The sequence below is a fragment of the Solanum verrucosum genome, unplaced genomic scaffold, assembly GCF_900185275.1.
Source record: "Solanum verrucosum unplaced genomic scaffold, falcon-dt-bn FXZP01000229.1, whole genome shotgun sequence".
Lineage (NCBI taxonomy): Eukaryota > Viridiplantae > Streptophyta > Magnoliopsida > Solanales > Solanaceae > Solanum > Solanum verrucosum.
The window spans coordinates 2,686,970-2,702,875 of record NW_026020011.1 but is presented as its reverse complement, the minus strand read 5'-3'; the positions used below and the strand labels follow the sequence as shown (position 1 = coordinate 2,702,875).

At 32.8% G+C, this 15,906-nt stretch overlaps 3 protein-coding genes across 3 annotated transcripts in view; 1 reads left to right on the top strand and 2 right to left on the bottom strand.

Annotated features, from left to right (window-relative positions):
* Window positions 1-15,906, top strand: part of LOC125820186 (fructose-1,6-bisphosphatase, cytosolic-like) — a 128,630-nt gene that overhangs the window by 53,084 nt on the left and 59,640 nt on the right. The gene's annotated exons all lie outside the window — the stretch shown is intronic.
* LOC125820214 (uncharacterized) lies at window positions 799-1,805 on the bottom strand. The gene is made up of 2 exons (XM_049499644.1): window positions 1,684-1,805; window positions 799-1,126 (listed from the first exon to the last, which is right to left on the bottom strand). Exons 1-2 carry the CDS (start codon window positions 1,769-1,771, stop codon window positions 915-917), a joined length of 300 nt encoding a protein of 99 aa, XP_049355601.1. The 5' UTR covers window positions 1,772-1,805; the 3' UTR covers window positions 799-914.
* On the bottom strand, window positions 4,605-12,006 carry LOC125820162 (cellulose synthase A catalytic subunit 2 [UDP-forming]-like). Its single transcript, XM_049499588.1, has 13 exons — window positions 11,716-12,006; window positions 10,931-11,335; window positions 10,755-10,851; window positions 10,495-10,672; window positions 8,156-8,422; window positions 7,728-8,073; window positions 7,481-7,618; window positions 7,265-7,390; window positions 6,964-7,176; window positions 6,532-6,826; window positions 6,147-6,343; window positions 5,710-6,060; window positions 4,605-5,590 (listed from the first exon to the last, which is right to left on the bottom strand). The coding sequence occupies exons 1-13, from the start codon at window positions 11,794-11,796 to the stop codon at window positions 5,009-5,011; spliced, it is 3,276 nt and encodes a 1,091-aa protein (XP_049355545.1). The 5' UTR covers window positions 11,797-12,006; the 3' UTR covers window positions 4,605-5,008.

Below are 15,906 nucleotides of genomic sequence, written 5' to 3'. Positions count from 1 at the left end.
TGTGAGAGATTATGAGAAGAAAAACACATTGTTTTGTTTAGTAGAATTCGTATTGCAGATAAAGTCGAGAGGTTCATCACGACGATTTCATGTGCTATAGTACAATTTTTTCTTTTTTTGCAATGTCATATGATAAAATGTTCTTAGTTTAGCTGCAATAATATTTATACTGAACAGAACAAGGTGTTCTTCTTCTCACCTTCTCTCACATAGAGTTATTATTTCTACTATTGAATCGACATAATTAACAACGATCAGTGATAGAAAAATTGATTTGCTCGAGAATTTCATCAATTAGGATAGCTATATAATTTTCATAAGAAAGATTTGAAAAAAACTATAATAATATATGTCTAGGAAAAGATATTAATATTTCTACATATATGGTATATAATTTTCTCCTTCAATTGAAAATATATAATCTTTGCCTCTTACTGTCACCATGAGTGGATATATATAGAAGGTCGATTACGAATTCACGTGAATTATGTTTGAATTATGTTTGTATTACTCAGACCATTTATATATATACTAAAAATATCTAGCTATAAATTTTAATTAATCGAAATTCAATATATTATTTAATTATGAACTTTGAAGTTTGAATTCGGATCGTCACAACAAAAACATATTAAACAAAGTGATAAAAAGTGAATTGAGGCTACATTTACCATATTCATATCTTACTTTATATATAACAAGTTTTTCTTTTTTAAAAAAAAAAAAAGACCATGATCTTGCCTCACTTCTCATACAACAACTCGTATTATTATTACAAAAGTGAAATTAACCTGAGGATATATAATACAAACTTTTCCTTTATTCAACCAATCTCATATTATTATTACATAAAGCATATAATATTGAGTAGCGGATCAGAAGAAAATGATATATCTTGTGATCTTTTTGTTACTCTAACAGCAAATGGCTTTACAAACATTACCAATGAAACTATCATCATCATCATCGTCATCATCGTTATTATTATTATTATTATCATCTTTTTTTGGGCAACTACAACCAAAACACGCTATATTAGGAAACAATGATCCCCCACCTTTCCCACCACCACCTTTTTTTTGGAGTGTCGGGTTGTTCAATTCAAATGTATTTTGAACTTCATTTGCTGCACCAAAATTCATGTGTACAAACAATTTTATCAGAGAACAGAGAAAATGAAATATGTTCAAAAATCAAAATATAGTAAATACATAATTTTTTCTTAATTCTTCCATGTTAACTATAATATAATTATTATAATTTTCTATTTTCTCTATATAGTCAAATACCACCTTTTTCATGTGGGATCAATGGTAATTGCTTAGACAAGGCAACTAATGCTACCATATAAGATTTCTTAATTTTACCATTAATTATATTTCGGACCTATTACGGTAGTAAATTCTCTCGTATTTGCTCTTAATTTTAAAATTTAAATAAGCTCCAATATAGACGTTGAGTTCCACATGTTAAAATACTTTGTAAAATAGGTTCAAAATTACTCATTTGCTTTTAATTTATTTATTATAAGATTAAAGATAACATGAGACAATTTGCTAATAACAAGGATATAAAACAAAGGGTAAAACTAAGTTATTTTTTACCATCTTCCATTATGCACTTAATTTAATTTGTCATATGAAATTGTAATTAGTACTTAAAACTACAATTAAAACAACTTACCCTCAACCATTTCCCTTGCAATAACCTCTGATGATATAATCATAAGAAGCAAAGAAAATATAAGCAAGATATTTGCCTTGAATGCCATTTTGTTTGAGTTTATTGATATTTAATTTGTTGATGATCAAATAAATAATATGCATTCCTCTCCTATTTATAGTGAAACAATACTTTAAAAAAGAATTGGCTTACCAAACTTTTTTTAAAATAGTGAAACTCCACATGATAAATTGCCCCATAACTTAGTTGCCAACTCTTTAAATTTGTTAATTAATCTTTTTTTTTGTTTCCCCATTTTATGTGTTTTAATTTAATTGATGAAAAAATGTCTATTAGTTTTTTTTAAAAAAAATGTCTATTAGTTTCTAGTATTTTTGTAAACAGTGCAAATTTTATGTGTGAATTACGTTTTGTTTATATGTATGTTGGGCAATTTTTATGAGTAAATTTTCTTTAACTCATCTTGGCAATATCATTGATGGGAGAATGTATATATGTTAAGTTGGAGAGGGTAATAATGGTCGAATAATATAATTAACACTTTTTGGATAGATCGCCTTAAAGTGACGAAGGTCCACATATTTTGAATCTCGACTCTTATCAAGGAAAAAACGGGATATTTAACCGAAAGGATAAACAAAGCCGAACATCTTCAAAGATTGCTTCAGTCACCGGAAGCCTTGTGGATTAATTGTAGGGGATTTAGGCATGTCACGCCAACCAAATGATAAAGCTGAACAAAATAAAGTGGGGGGGTATATTTGATCAATTTTGTGTATATACTAATTCTTTAAGGGAAGTTACACATTTGACCACTCAACTAAAAATAATTACACCGAGTTACACACATTAAGAAAATATTTTGGACTAATTTATTAAAAAAAATACTACATAAATGGAGGATTAAAAATATCGATTAAAATAAATACCGCATATTAATAATGGAGAGAAAAAGGTTATTATTCAAAATTAAGGGGGAGAACTTGATTTTTTAAAACAAAATTTTAGAGTGGGCTTGTAAATAATTTTCCTCAATCCAAATAAGGGTTTAGGGCAAACACAAAGTAAAATTATAAAAAGGTGCTTCCACACAAAGTATTAGCAATCGCCGTCAACAATTTGGCTCTACTATGTTCATCACCAATTCTTTTTATATCTTTCTTATATTATTATTTTTTGGGTAGAAATATTGTTTAATTTTGTGTTTATGGTTTTATTTTTTTTATTATTTTGGGAAAGAATGATGAGATTTTTTGCATATGTGCAAACACAGCATCCTCTCGATGCAGTGAGCGGCACTTTCCACACGAGATTTCTGACTCTCCCTTTCCTTTTTATCCCTTCGGATTAATTGTTCGATTGGTAAAAAAAAAAAAAAATCTTTATTCTTGTAATTGAGTCGTTGCGATTAATTATCCGATTGGTAAAAATGATATCTCGCAGCTGAATTGGTTGCGATTATGGATTGGATATTTAATTGTCTAATTGGTAATAATGATATCTTGTAGCTGAATTGGTGTCGTTAAGACTACTTTACATTTCCTTTTTTTCTCTTTATCGATTGGACATATATAACATTTTACACATGCATTTTACAATTCCAAGAGAAAAAAAATGTTTTATTTTCAGATTTGTTAGTATTTCCCTTTCTTTTTTTTTTTACTTTTTCATGTGTACTTTGTGTATTTTGGTCAACTCCTCAATGGGTCTTCCACGGTGGCCATGTTCTAACAATTTTATTTTAGAGAACTTTCGTATATAGCCGTTATAATAAACTTAATTATGTTCCATAGTTATAGTTTGCATATTTACGGATTGTGCCTACCGTTTAAGTTGCTCGTTTGTATAATTTGCGGGTTTGTATAATTTGTGGATTTGTATATTTGCGGTATATTTGTATAATTCAGTTATTTTGTATAAACTCGAAATAACGAATTTATATAATTACAAACATCAGAAGTGTAAACAATTAAACAAATTATATCATACAAATTTCAAATTATACAAAACTAAAAAGTTGAGCCGCGTAACTATAGCTAAAAGTAGGTCGCAAATTGTAATTAAGACGAACTATAGCTATGTTAACTAATTAACTAGTATATGTTTGTTTATACGCGTAATTTTCCCTATTTATAATACAATAAATTAGCTATGAAAATTTATTTAATTAATTGAATGATAAATATGCAAGAAACTCAGAAAAGATATTTCATCCATATAAAACTATGGTACAGATACTCCCTCCGTCCCTTTTTAGTAGACGATAGGAACGTTGACTAACATTTATGTAAATTTTTAATTTAAAATATTAAATTAATGTAATTCAATTTAAGTTTAAAAATTAATCAAATTGACTTTGTCTAAAAAGAAACAGAGGGAGTAGTTATTTAAATTTTGAAATTGAACCCAACTCCTAAGTCATATCTTGCAAATTCTTGTGGATCACAAAAATGTAAAAGGAATTGTGTTGTAACTTTGAAATAAATTATACACAATAGTTTTTGTTGAATTAGCAAAAGGACTTTAGGCCTTTTGCCACAAGTTATGGCGATCACTAAGACTTTAGTATAAATTGTGTCCTAAATCCTTCCCGATCACAACTTTGTGAAATTACACGAGGTATGTTATTGTTGTTGTATACCAAATACCGTGATACCGAAATGACAGAATCAAAAAATTCAGCTTCAGTATGATAACTTGACCCTAATTAGAGCATAAACATAATTGAATAGTGCAAAAAGAATAACACTTTTGAATCTGTTTTTAAACAGCTCCAGAAACTGTCTTTGCAAGACATTCAAGAATCACATTGAACTACATAGGCCAGTACTAATACCATAGTTCATAAACAAACAGATTTTACGCAACAATCGAAACGTTTCCCAGTTCACACCATCGACTACAAGATACAGAACGAAACATCAGAATCCAATAACACTTCCTTTCAGATGGCAACCGCGGTACACGAGTAATGGCAAAATAAACATTTTTCAGTGTGAAATCCCTTATTGAGAAGGGGATATAACTTGTGACAAATAATCTTATGTTCTATTGGGATTGCACATATTGAAACTCCACAGGATACAAGCCACAAATCCCAAAAACGTATCAAAAAAGAATCAAGAAACACTTTGCAAAACGAATATCAATGTGTCTGCTGCTGCTGCTACCTGCATTTTAATCTATACAAAACCATCACGAGCTCTTCCTCACATTTCATTGATGATCAAACAACAGTGTTAGGGGATTGAAGTTCTCCCCACGATATGAACTTTCCGTTCTCATATACACTAGAGCCATTTATGTGTCTCTATTTTGCTTGTTCTTAGTTGCAGTCCAACCCACATACTTCTAACGAGAGTCCACCTCTTGACAAGAATGGGTTGATTCGGACCCACAATAATGAAAGGATAGAAGCTAGAAGGATAGACCACACAATAATGATAGTGGGAACGTTGCTTTGTTTCCCCATCATACCTTTGAGGAAGGGGTACAAATGAACAATGACCCATAAGGCGAAGAAAAGCTTTCCAAATAAAGGACCCCATGACTCATACCCGTTATTGATTGCATCTGAAACTCCAACGACAACTCCTATGATGTTCATAATCAACAAGGTCAATGGGGGGATCAACAAGGATGTCCACTTGAAGACGTAAAGCTCAGAAAACTCCCCATCATCTGCTGCTTTTGATGTGACGGTAAAACTTGTGTTGACACCAGCCAAAACTTTAAGAAGACCTTGGAGAAGAGCAAAGAAGTGGGATGAAACACCACCAATAACCCAAAATTGCTCATTTCTCCACATGTCGTCGATGCCAACACCTCCCCATCGTATCTCCAGAATAGTAGTGGCAGCAATTGATATAAAAAGGGCCATGAACACAATGCTAGCATAGTTGGTAAGCTTCAGACAGTAAAAAAATAGTCAGCAAAAGTCCACGAGATGAGTTGAATAAAAGGTTATGATGTTTTGTTTATGATCAAAGAAGTTAATAACAGGAACGGATAAAGGGGAAGCCTTACCTCTGGAACAATGAATTTCCCAGTAAGCAAACAGATGGCTGGCAATGTACAATATGCAATCAGAGGGAGGGCAGTCAATGGATAGACAATTGAGTTTATGTACGAAAACCGCTCCAATGGTTTAAGACCACACCCATATCCATACCAAATGGGACAATGTCTACTAAAGAAAATCTCAACAGATCCCAAGGCCCACCGCAGAACCTGATGCAAACGATCTGAAAGATTGATAGGAGCGGACCCTTTGAATGCAGGCCTTTTGGGCATACAATACACAGACCTCCAACCATGGCAGTGCATCTTGAACCCAGTTAAGATATCTTCAGTAACTGATCCATAAATCCATCCAACCTGGTAAAAGTAAAACATGAAAAGTGAGCCCAAACAGAAAATGCAAACAAATCTAAAAAGGTTAGAAATTAAGCAGGTCCGTTTACCTCTTTACCCCATTCTGTTTTGTCTTCATAACCACAACTAATAACATGGATGGCTTCTTTCAGGAGAGATGCTGACGATGCTCCTGGAGGAATACCACCATCTTCTAGTAGTGTTGAAGCAACAAATACTGGTGATTGTCCAAATTTCTTCTCGAGTTTTATTTGCGGCATGAGGGAAGCTTTTTCACTATCAATTCCTGCATCACATAGCTGGTTAGCAAATGATACACAAACATATATCTCAAAAAGCTCTAGCATGAACAAGGGAATTAACATACTGTAGAAGTAAGCAAAGAGGAAGTTATTTTGTAATGATAATAATTACTACCAAATATGCAAGTAGAAAATTAATCCAAAATCAACTATCAAAGTTCCTCTTTCTTACCTTCGATTCCTTCCTCGATATTCTCAAGAGCATGAACCTGAGTTGAAGCATCCTTTCCTTTTATCTTCTTTTTATCGTTGGTTATCTTCTTTTTATCGTTGGTCGTTTTCCCCTTCTTATGCTTCTTTCGAGATTTACAACAAAAGCAACACCAGTTCGGCCAACAATTGCATGTTTTTCCTGGAGGTTTTGCCTTCTTTGGAGCATCATATCCATAAAGCGCTTGCCTCCTGAAGACACATCCAGTTCCCACATAAATTGGACCCTGGATCCCATCAAGTCCTTTCATGTTTATCTGCCCCAAAAGCATAGAATGAGCTTCAGTAAGGTAGCTAAGGATGCATATCATATCCATACGCACAAGCATAAACAGATAATAAGGTATGGATCTGTGAAACATTGCATAACATAACTAAAAGGCATTTTACGCACATCAAAGAAGACCACATTGCGATTTGAGTATCTATCATGTCGATCAATGCCATCAAATCTCTGAGGAAATTGTACGTAGCATATTTTCTTTCCTGAAGTGGGGTCCATCATAAAGCACATAGCTTCTCGCAGTGCCTTACTGTTATTTATATAGTGATCACAATCCACATTGAGTAAATAAGGAGCATTTGAGATGACCGCTGACACCCGCATCTACAATCACACGTTTCAAAGTGAGTCAATAGGATTTAGTCTAAGGCTATATTTTCAGGAAAAAAGAAGAAAATGGAAGACGACTTACCAACGCATTCATGGCACCAGCCTTTTTGTGGTGATCAAATCCTGGCCTCTTCTCACGAGAAACATAAATAAGGCGAGGAAGTACCTTCCCTTCAATATCACGGACACCATCATGGCCTAGAAAGACCTGAGTAAAGAAATGAAACAGGTTAGTTCACAATTTTAAAATCTTAAATTTTCCCCTTGAAATTGGATTATGAAAGAGAGCAAACAAAACCTGAATCATTCCTGGATGATCCCTAACATTGTTTCCTGGCCAAGGAGTTCCGTCTTGCATGGTCCAACCATCCTCAGGAACCTTTTGTGCAATGGAAACCAATCCATTTATCCGAACCTTAAATTCTTCATAGTCTCTCTGCACCAAAAAATGGTACCAAGCTTGTCTCCATCAATAGTAATTAACAATCATATCCATACACCTGGAAAACGAGGAAGCAGAACAAAAATTTAAACAACTTGCACACCTTCATGGCACGGCGTTCCCTCACAAATGATGGATTTACTGTGTTCTTCAAATAATCAACCTTCTGAGCAAAATACCACTCCGGGGCTCGAGGCTCTATGCTGAATTTCTTGCAGAATGGGACCCATTTCCTTGCAAACTCAGATGTTTCAGAGAGTGCCTCAAAAGTAAGCATGGCAGCACCATCGTCAGAGACATAGCATGAAACCTTATCCACCGGATAATCCACAGCAAGAATGGAGAGAACAGTATTTGCAGTAATAAGTGGAGGCTCTTTCAAAGGATCCACTGTACTAACAAAAACGTCAATGTGGGCTAACTCAGAAGGCTTCCCTTCTTTCTCATACCTGAGAAAAATATACGGCAAAGAACAGGTTAGGACGACTCAAGACATTAATTTACACATTGCATGCCATAAAAAATGTATACCTCAATGATAACCTATCTAGGTATGTCTCTCGCTGAATGGGAACCCATTTTGGGAACTGATCAAATATCCAGGATACGGCAAACCATATTTCACATATAATAGATGTCAACCACAATCCAATAGCATCATGGACAGGATGCAATATTCTATAGTGGAAAAAGAGCCCAAGAATTACAAGTCGAAGTAAAATGACTAATCTGTATGGGCTTAGCTTGCTAGAAGCAATAGGCATCTTTCTTGAAAGCGGTTGTCTGCCTTCATCCATCCTGCAATGTGGTTATAGGAAGAGAGATAAATCTCAAGATTCCGAAAAACATCCAAATAAAGCACTAAAAATCATTTAGAATACAAAAGGTCCTCACTAGAACAAATGAGCATGGAACATTTAGTACTAAAAGAACAATTAAGAGAAAACAAGATATTGAGAGGGAGAAAGTGTATGTCCCCACAATGCATGATTTTTGCCTATTTCAAACGGCTCCAATGGATAGTTTATCAAAAAGCCTGTGTAAAATGTGTATTCTATTTTTTTAAGAAATCGATGTCAAAACTAGCTTGTAGGCACCTCAACTATTTCACCAGGTACCTGATCCTCCCAACAACAAAGATAGTTCATAACTCTGTCCAACAACGCTTTAGGCAAATGGGAAAAATTCACATAGTGATTACCCTGATCTCCCATGCTTTCATCCTATTACATTAACCATTCCACACAGATTATAATACAAGGATTCTAGTACATCGATTAGTGATTCCTATTTTATTTAGTACTATGCATTTCTTGAGGAATGTTTGGTTCATAGTATCAAACTAGCAGAATTTGTTTCTAAAGGGAAAGTGCAGCTCATAAAGGGCAATCAAGGAAAAACAACAAGGTATGAATTTACTAAAGTAGCAGAATTTATATTATTTTTTTTGACAAAGGTAACAGCAGAATTTATATTTTCATATCATGCTTTCCATTTCTTCTCCTTAATTCCTTTTTTCTTACTAATCTAACTAAACAAAATAAAATTAAAACAAAGACTCTTTAAACTAAACGGTTTGTGCCCCCAAATCACACCTGCGTTCCCAACTAATCCTACAACATTCTTTCACTTAGGGTGTGTTTCCCATGTTTGGCTGGTCATAATGTTTTAAAACATTTTCAAAAAAAATAATGTTTTAAAACATTTTCTCTTGGAAAATAAGTTCCTTAAAAAATAAGGAGAATTAACATCCCTAATGGAAGTAAGGAAAACAAGTTTTTTTTTTAGGATAAACAAGTTTCATAAGTGACATTCGAAGTTTCTTGTCTCATCCCCACCCATCCAACGTCACCAACCCTCCCCCTTGAGCACCCCACCCCAGAACCCCCATTCCCAACCCCATCTCACCTCCATAGTGTTTTACTAGATTATATACAATGCTCTTGGGATAAATTTTTACTTACTTACCAAAACTATAAAATAAGTAAGAAATCCACTTATTTTCCAAGATAACATGGAGAACATTTTCATTCAACCAAACACGCCCTTACTTTTCCATTTTCTTTTACTTGATAGTTGAGACTCGCATCCGCTTTATAGCTTTTGATCAAAGCCCAATAAATAATAAGTTAAATATGCTCAGTTTATATTTTGTCCAAATCAGCACTGGGTCCTCCTACAAGAGCGGGGACCAGCAGAACAAGTCACACCAGTGTGGAGATTTGATTTGATGAATAAGAAAGGACATACGAGTTGTCAAACAATCCAACCAAACCAACACCTATGGAGGGGCATCCGTTATTTTTAAATTTTATCGCCACTTAGAACAGCTGTTATTTCCATATATGTACTTGTGATAATGTTAACTAATTTTGGAAGATTCCAAAACTTGGATAGAGCCTAAGATGTCGTCTTGAAAGGTCCCAAATTCCATGACTTAAGAAACAGGTTGTCTCTATACGCAAGACCTCAAAAGATAAACATGATACCAACCCTTTAGCTGCATACTAAACTACCAACACCATGACATTTCTTTGTCCAGTGGCGGAGCCACCTCATGCTAAGGGGTGTCAATTTGACACCCCTTTGTCGGAAAATTACAATGTTTAGCTAGATTAAAATTTTAGATTTATGTATAAATACTATATGTTGACTCCCCTTACTTTTTACGTGTGTCTATATTTTCATATTTTGACACCCCCTCAATAAAATTCCAAACTCCGATACTGTTTTTTGCACATAATCACTCAGAATGCTACAAGCAGTGTGCACTTGCTAAGTCAAATTACCATTGCCAAGAATAAAACAAACAAATCGTATCATCGGGACTCACTTAAGAGATTAACAAAATAAAAGAAAAAGAAACTTACTTGGGCAAGTCAGGATCCAGTTCATCTCCATCATTGTTACCACCACCTCCTTCGTGCTTAATCATCAGTAATTTATCGTTCTGTTTTTTCTTCCAGTCTTCCATTCTTTCCTTCCACGCAACACTTCCATACCCATAAACTGCCAGGTCTTTCTTAGGATCCATGGGGCGAGGAGGAACTGCAAACACCAGCCACATTAAGCCTCTTAGAGTTTACAAATTGATCAAAGAATTATAACAAGAAATTCTGATTTAACTTACAAGACATGGAGGAATCCGAGACTGGATGAACTCTCTTCCCACGACTCATAAATGGTGGGACTATAAGAGCATGTTTGTCAGCTGAAATTCCATCCTCCTGCGAAACAATAAACTAATTATTTATGTAAAAACTAGCAAAATTATGAACACCATTATAACAAATCTTGTATCATTACCTCTTGACCATAAGTAAGAAGAGGGATCTCTGTGCCAAGGGCAGCAGGATCCATCTCTGATTGGGTAGCATATCCAGAAGCATTAGGATTCCCCCGGCCAACGTTAAGGCGAGCTGAAAGGGCAGCTTCAGCAGTTTGATGAGGGTCAAACTCATTGTCTAGATCATCAAATTCATCTTCTTCATCATCCCCTTCAACTCGAGGACTTCCTCTAATTCGCTTATACCTAGTTTTACATTGAGGACAAGCTTGATTCCCCTCTCTCCTTTCATACTCATAGCAAGGTCTGCAAACAGGAAATGCACATTCATTGCAAGCAACAAATGGCTCCCCATCTACCGTTATTTCGAGCTCATCTCCACAAATCTGGCAAATCTGCCCACTCAATTCTTTCACAGAAGTTACCTGCAATCAACCAACAGTAAAAACAAGAGATTGAACTCCTCAGATCAAAAAGTTCCATACTTTGAATTCACATCCACATTTAACATTTCAATAACCTAGTAGCTAATGGAAATTACTACCACTAATTAACATGAGCTGAAAGATCCAATTTTGTAGAGTCATAAGTCATAACAAAGCAAAACAAAGAAGAGGAAATAAGGGATTTACAAAAAGAAGTAAACTTTAGCACATAAAAAGGAAATAGGCAACTTGAAAAGGTCAAGAACACTACCACCGACACAAAAAGTCACACCAGATCCTCAAATCTCTTGAATTAACTCACTATGGAGGTGCAATTATAGACTAAAAATGAAAAAAGATTGGATTTTTATAGCACTTACTCTTCCAACTTCATCAGCATTGATGAGAACAAACTCATTCCTATTATGTGAACCAGCAATAAGTCTCCCTTTAGTATCCATTACCAAAATATCAACTTCAAAACAAGAAAGACAAACCCACTTCACTTATCAACATACCCAAAACCCCATTACACTACACATCAAGAAAAATGGGCTCTTGAACACCCAATACAAGAAACAACAACCCCTTTTCCCCCTTTCCCCCTTTTAACTTAAAGAATGACAGAAAATGCGGTACAAATACACATTTTGTAGAAAAATTAATTCTTTTTATGTGTGGGGGGTGGGGGTGAGGGGGTAGTAGGTAGATTCTTTTCCTTGTTTGAGAGAAACCCAAGTTAATGTATAATGGGGTTTCTCTCAATGTTGAGCTGTTAGTGGGGGTGGATCACAGAATCAATTAACATGAGAGTTGAATAACTAAGGATTTGACAAAGACACAGAGGGGTAAAATGGGAAGAAAAAAAAATGTTTGAAAGTTCAACGCGTAATGCACAAGAGACAGATGGATTTGATTGATCTTTTTGAGAGAGCAAGAGGTGGAGGACTATGATGAGGGGGGTGGGGTAAAGGTGTAAGTGGGACCCAATTTGGTGGGGTGGGGGTGGGGGTGGAGGATGGGGTGTGTTTGTAACTTTACTAACGAACTGTTTTTTTTTCGAAGTTCATATTGAAGTTCCGATTAAGATCATGCATGGTATGACCCATTCGAGAATGACGCTTTCAATAAAATTTTCTTCATATGCAGAACTCCAATTAAGAGTAAAGCAGTTTCAGTATTGTACCACAACCATTGAGTTGCTTATTATAATGAGAGTGACAGTAGTAATTTTGTAACCAAAACTTAAGGAAATGTAATTAATGATGATGAAGATGATTATGATGTCTAATCTATTTTACTGTATTTAAGGTTCTGTTTAGTCAAATGAGAGAGAAAGAGTATTACTAGGGGTTATTTTCTATTGAATCATATAATAAGAAATTGTTTGAAATTGGTAATTAGAATGTTAGGATATTATATTTGAAGTCATTTAGACTTCATATTGACAAACATGAATTAATTTTGAAATAAAAACGGGTTATTGAAATTTCTGATAACTTTTTATGGATCGTCAAAAAATTTGAATGATATATTTCAAATATCACAATTTATACTAAATTTGAATGATGATTTGCTCGGATAATTTGTATTAATAAATTCATAATAATGGTAATTTTTTGGGACAGTTTGTAATAAACTTTTGAAGATCGTCATATGTTGTATCCATCCAATTTTTGGTGATCTATTAGAACTATGCTGTCAATTTTTGGCTTTATTTTTTAAAACTATATATCAAATTAAAATCAGATAAATAAATTAAATAAAAAATATTATATAATTATGACTTTACCCACACAATAAAACTAAATAACAAAAAATACACACTATACAATAAGTAATAACCATCCAAACAAATTGAATATGAATAACACTAGCAAGTAAACCTTTAAAAGGCCAATGTAGGCATAGATTAAAAGAGAATTCCAAAGTGATATGAAAATCATATTATAGAGGAGGGTGAGGGTGGGGTGAGATGGGGCAGTGGCGAATTCATGATTTTCAATAATAGAGTAATTGTTGATATTTAAACTTAAAATCTCAAAATTATATTTTTTTTTATCGAGAGATTCAGATTAGGAACACTCTCGTCTGGAGTGAAACAATGACGAAATTATGATTTTCAATAATAGATTAATGTTTGATATTTAAACTTAAAAACTCAAAATTATATAAATTGTAGATTTTTCTTATCGAGAGATTCAGATTAGGAACACTCTCGCCTTCTCCTAGATCCGTCCCGAGTGAAGGTGGGGAAGGGGTATTAAATAGTGTAGGATATAGTAAAGACTAAACATGTGTACAGAAATGCATCCACATGCCCTCTATATTTTCACAACAAAAGACTCAGAACACAGCTTGCTCTCTTTAATTAAATTCATATAATAAATTATATGCTACTAACAATACAGCAAAGTGGACCATATGGATCCTTCTTCACCAACTCTGTCCCTCTCAAATTTATTTTTATTTTTTTCAATCACCAGATCTCTTGGCCACCATATTAAATTGTTCACTGACTTATTCTAGTGTCCATAAAGTGGTATTTAATTGAAAAAAAATTATGCAGAATAGTAAATATTCAGCTTATATTAGGTATTATAGCTACAGTTTAAGAAAATTATAATTTGCGGATATAGTTTTCTCATTTCTTGTTATTCGCCTGATTTGTATAGTTCGCTTGATTTGTATAAATTCAGAATTTGTATAATTCGATTTCTGATTATATAAACCCAGAAATTTGTATATGCTTACCCTATCTATTTGTTAGACAATTTATGAAAAAAAATCATAATAAATTACCATGTTTATATATTGGCAAGCGAAATATATTAATGGAGTTCTGAAAGAATCTTAAATGAATAAATACAAAATTTGTAATATACTTACCCTATTTGTATATTCGCAGGTGAAATATATAAACGGACAAAAATATACAAACCACAACGTCCATAGCAAACGAAACTATAGCTATGGAGCACAATTGTCGAAACTATAGTTTTAGACCATTATTATGTCTATTATGTTTGTTATTTCTGAAATTTTATTTTTGTTTAGTTTCTAGAGTTTCGACATAACAAATAAAATATTTTTTTTAAAAAAAATAGCATTTGAAATAAAGTATTTCAATGTTGAAGTTAGGTTTTGAATCTGTAAAAAGTCAGTCAAATATATATAGTAGAACTGTTTTGAATAATGATTTTGAAAATAAGTAAATTATGTCCAAATGTCTCCTTAGAATTTTATTTTATTTTTAAAAAAAAAGAAGAATTGGAAATACTCTGTTTTTTTCCTTTTAAACACAATCTTTTCCTGATTAAATATTGTAACATGTCATTAATTTTTACATTTATGAAATCATAGTAATTCATAATTAATTTTCATTTTTGGATAACTATAATTAATTTATAGATACGTCATTAGTAGTTACGTTCCACAATCGGTGAATTTGTTTTTAGTGTTTAAAGCATTTTACTTTAATCTTTTAATAATAGATCTACTGTTTCAATTTGAGTAACATGCATTAGGTTAATCACTTTTCTGGATTTGGAGTTTTGAAAACAATTTATTTTATCAAATACTTAAAAAGTTGAATATCATTATAAATTTATCTTAAATTTAAAAATCACTTAAAACAAAAAAGGCAACCTAATCAAATATCTATTCTTAAAGTGTTTAAGTATAATTTATTTTTGAATTCAGAAAAAAAGGAAAAAGAAAAAGTTTCGTTTGAAATAAATTTAAAAGGATGATGGAAAAAAAGACTGAAAAATAAACTAATTAAACAATATGTTGAAAGTAACATGCAAATTAATGTCAAATCCTTAGAATGTGACATTGAAAAACATGTTCTAACCAAAATAAAAATATATAAAAAGGCCATGTTCTAACCACTTTATTCATAAAGAAATATATAAATTTGTGGTGCGTTTACATGCGATATTACTTAAAACCAACTTGATATTTATATAAGTGATAAATAAATTGTTACCTAATGAAGTTTATTATTACTATTTTGGATTAGTGTACCTTGAGTTAGTATAGACTTTGATGTGGAGACCATGTTGCATTATGATTAGGAATGAAGTTATACGGAGTAAGGAGAGAGTAATTTTAATGGCGGAAAAAGAAGGAAAGTGAGATTAATTAAGATGATTCGGATAAGTGAAAAGGAAGAGCGTGAATGTGTTAGTAAGAAGGTGTGAGAGATTGGTTGTAAGATAAGTTAAAGAGAAGTGAAGGTAGTTACGTAGGACGAAGAAGAATTGAGAAAAGATGATTATACATGACATGACACGAAACAACTTCGATTCACTGAGAACATGACCCTAAATATAAAGGAGTAGTAAAAATAAAGAATTAATATATCGTAAAGTTAGTGAATAGCCGAGTGGTTTTGAACTGAGAACATGACTTCTTATTAATAGTATATATAGTAATCGTGTATTACTATCTTGTTATTCATTTTTTTTATTTGTTTTTGTATCTTACAATTTTATTAATATTTTAATTTTTTCTTAATTTTTGCTACTATGCTTTGAAAATTGATAATCTATTGAAAATAATCTTTT

Coding starts and splice junctions, on each gene's coding strand:
- LOC125820214 (XM_049499644.1), bottom strand. CDS start 1,771: ATGGCATTCAAGGCAAATATCTTGCTTATATTTTCTTTGCTTCTTATG. Junction 1,127..1,683: donor TGCAAGGGAAATGGTTGAGG/GTAAGTTGTTTT, acceptor ATTTTGGTGCAG/CAAATGAAGTTCAAAATACA.
- LOC125820162 (XM_049499588.1), bottom strand. CDS start 11,796: ATGGATACTAAAGGGAGACTTATTGCTGGTTCACATAATAGGAATGAG. Junction 11,336..11,715: donor ATGCTGATGAAGTTGGAAGA/GTAAGTGCTATA, acceptor GGTTGATTGCAG/GTAACTTCTGTGAAAGAATT. Junction 8,423..10,494: donor CTGGATCCTGACTTGCCCAA/GTAAGTTTCTTT, acceptor ACCACATTGCAG/GATGGATGAAGGCAGACAAC.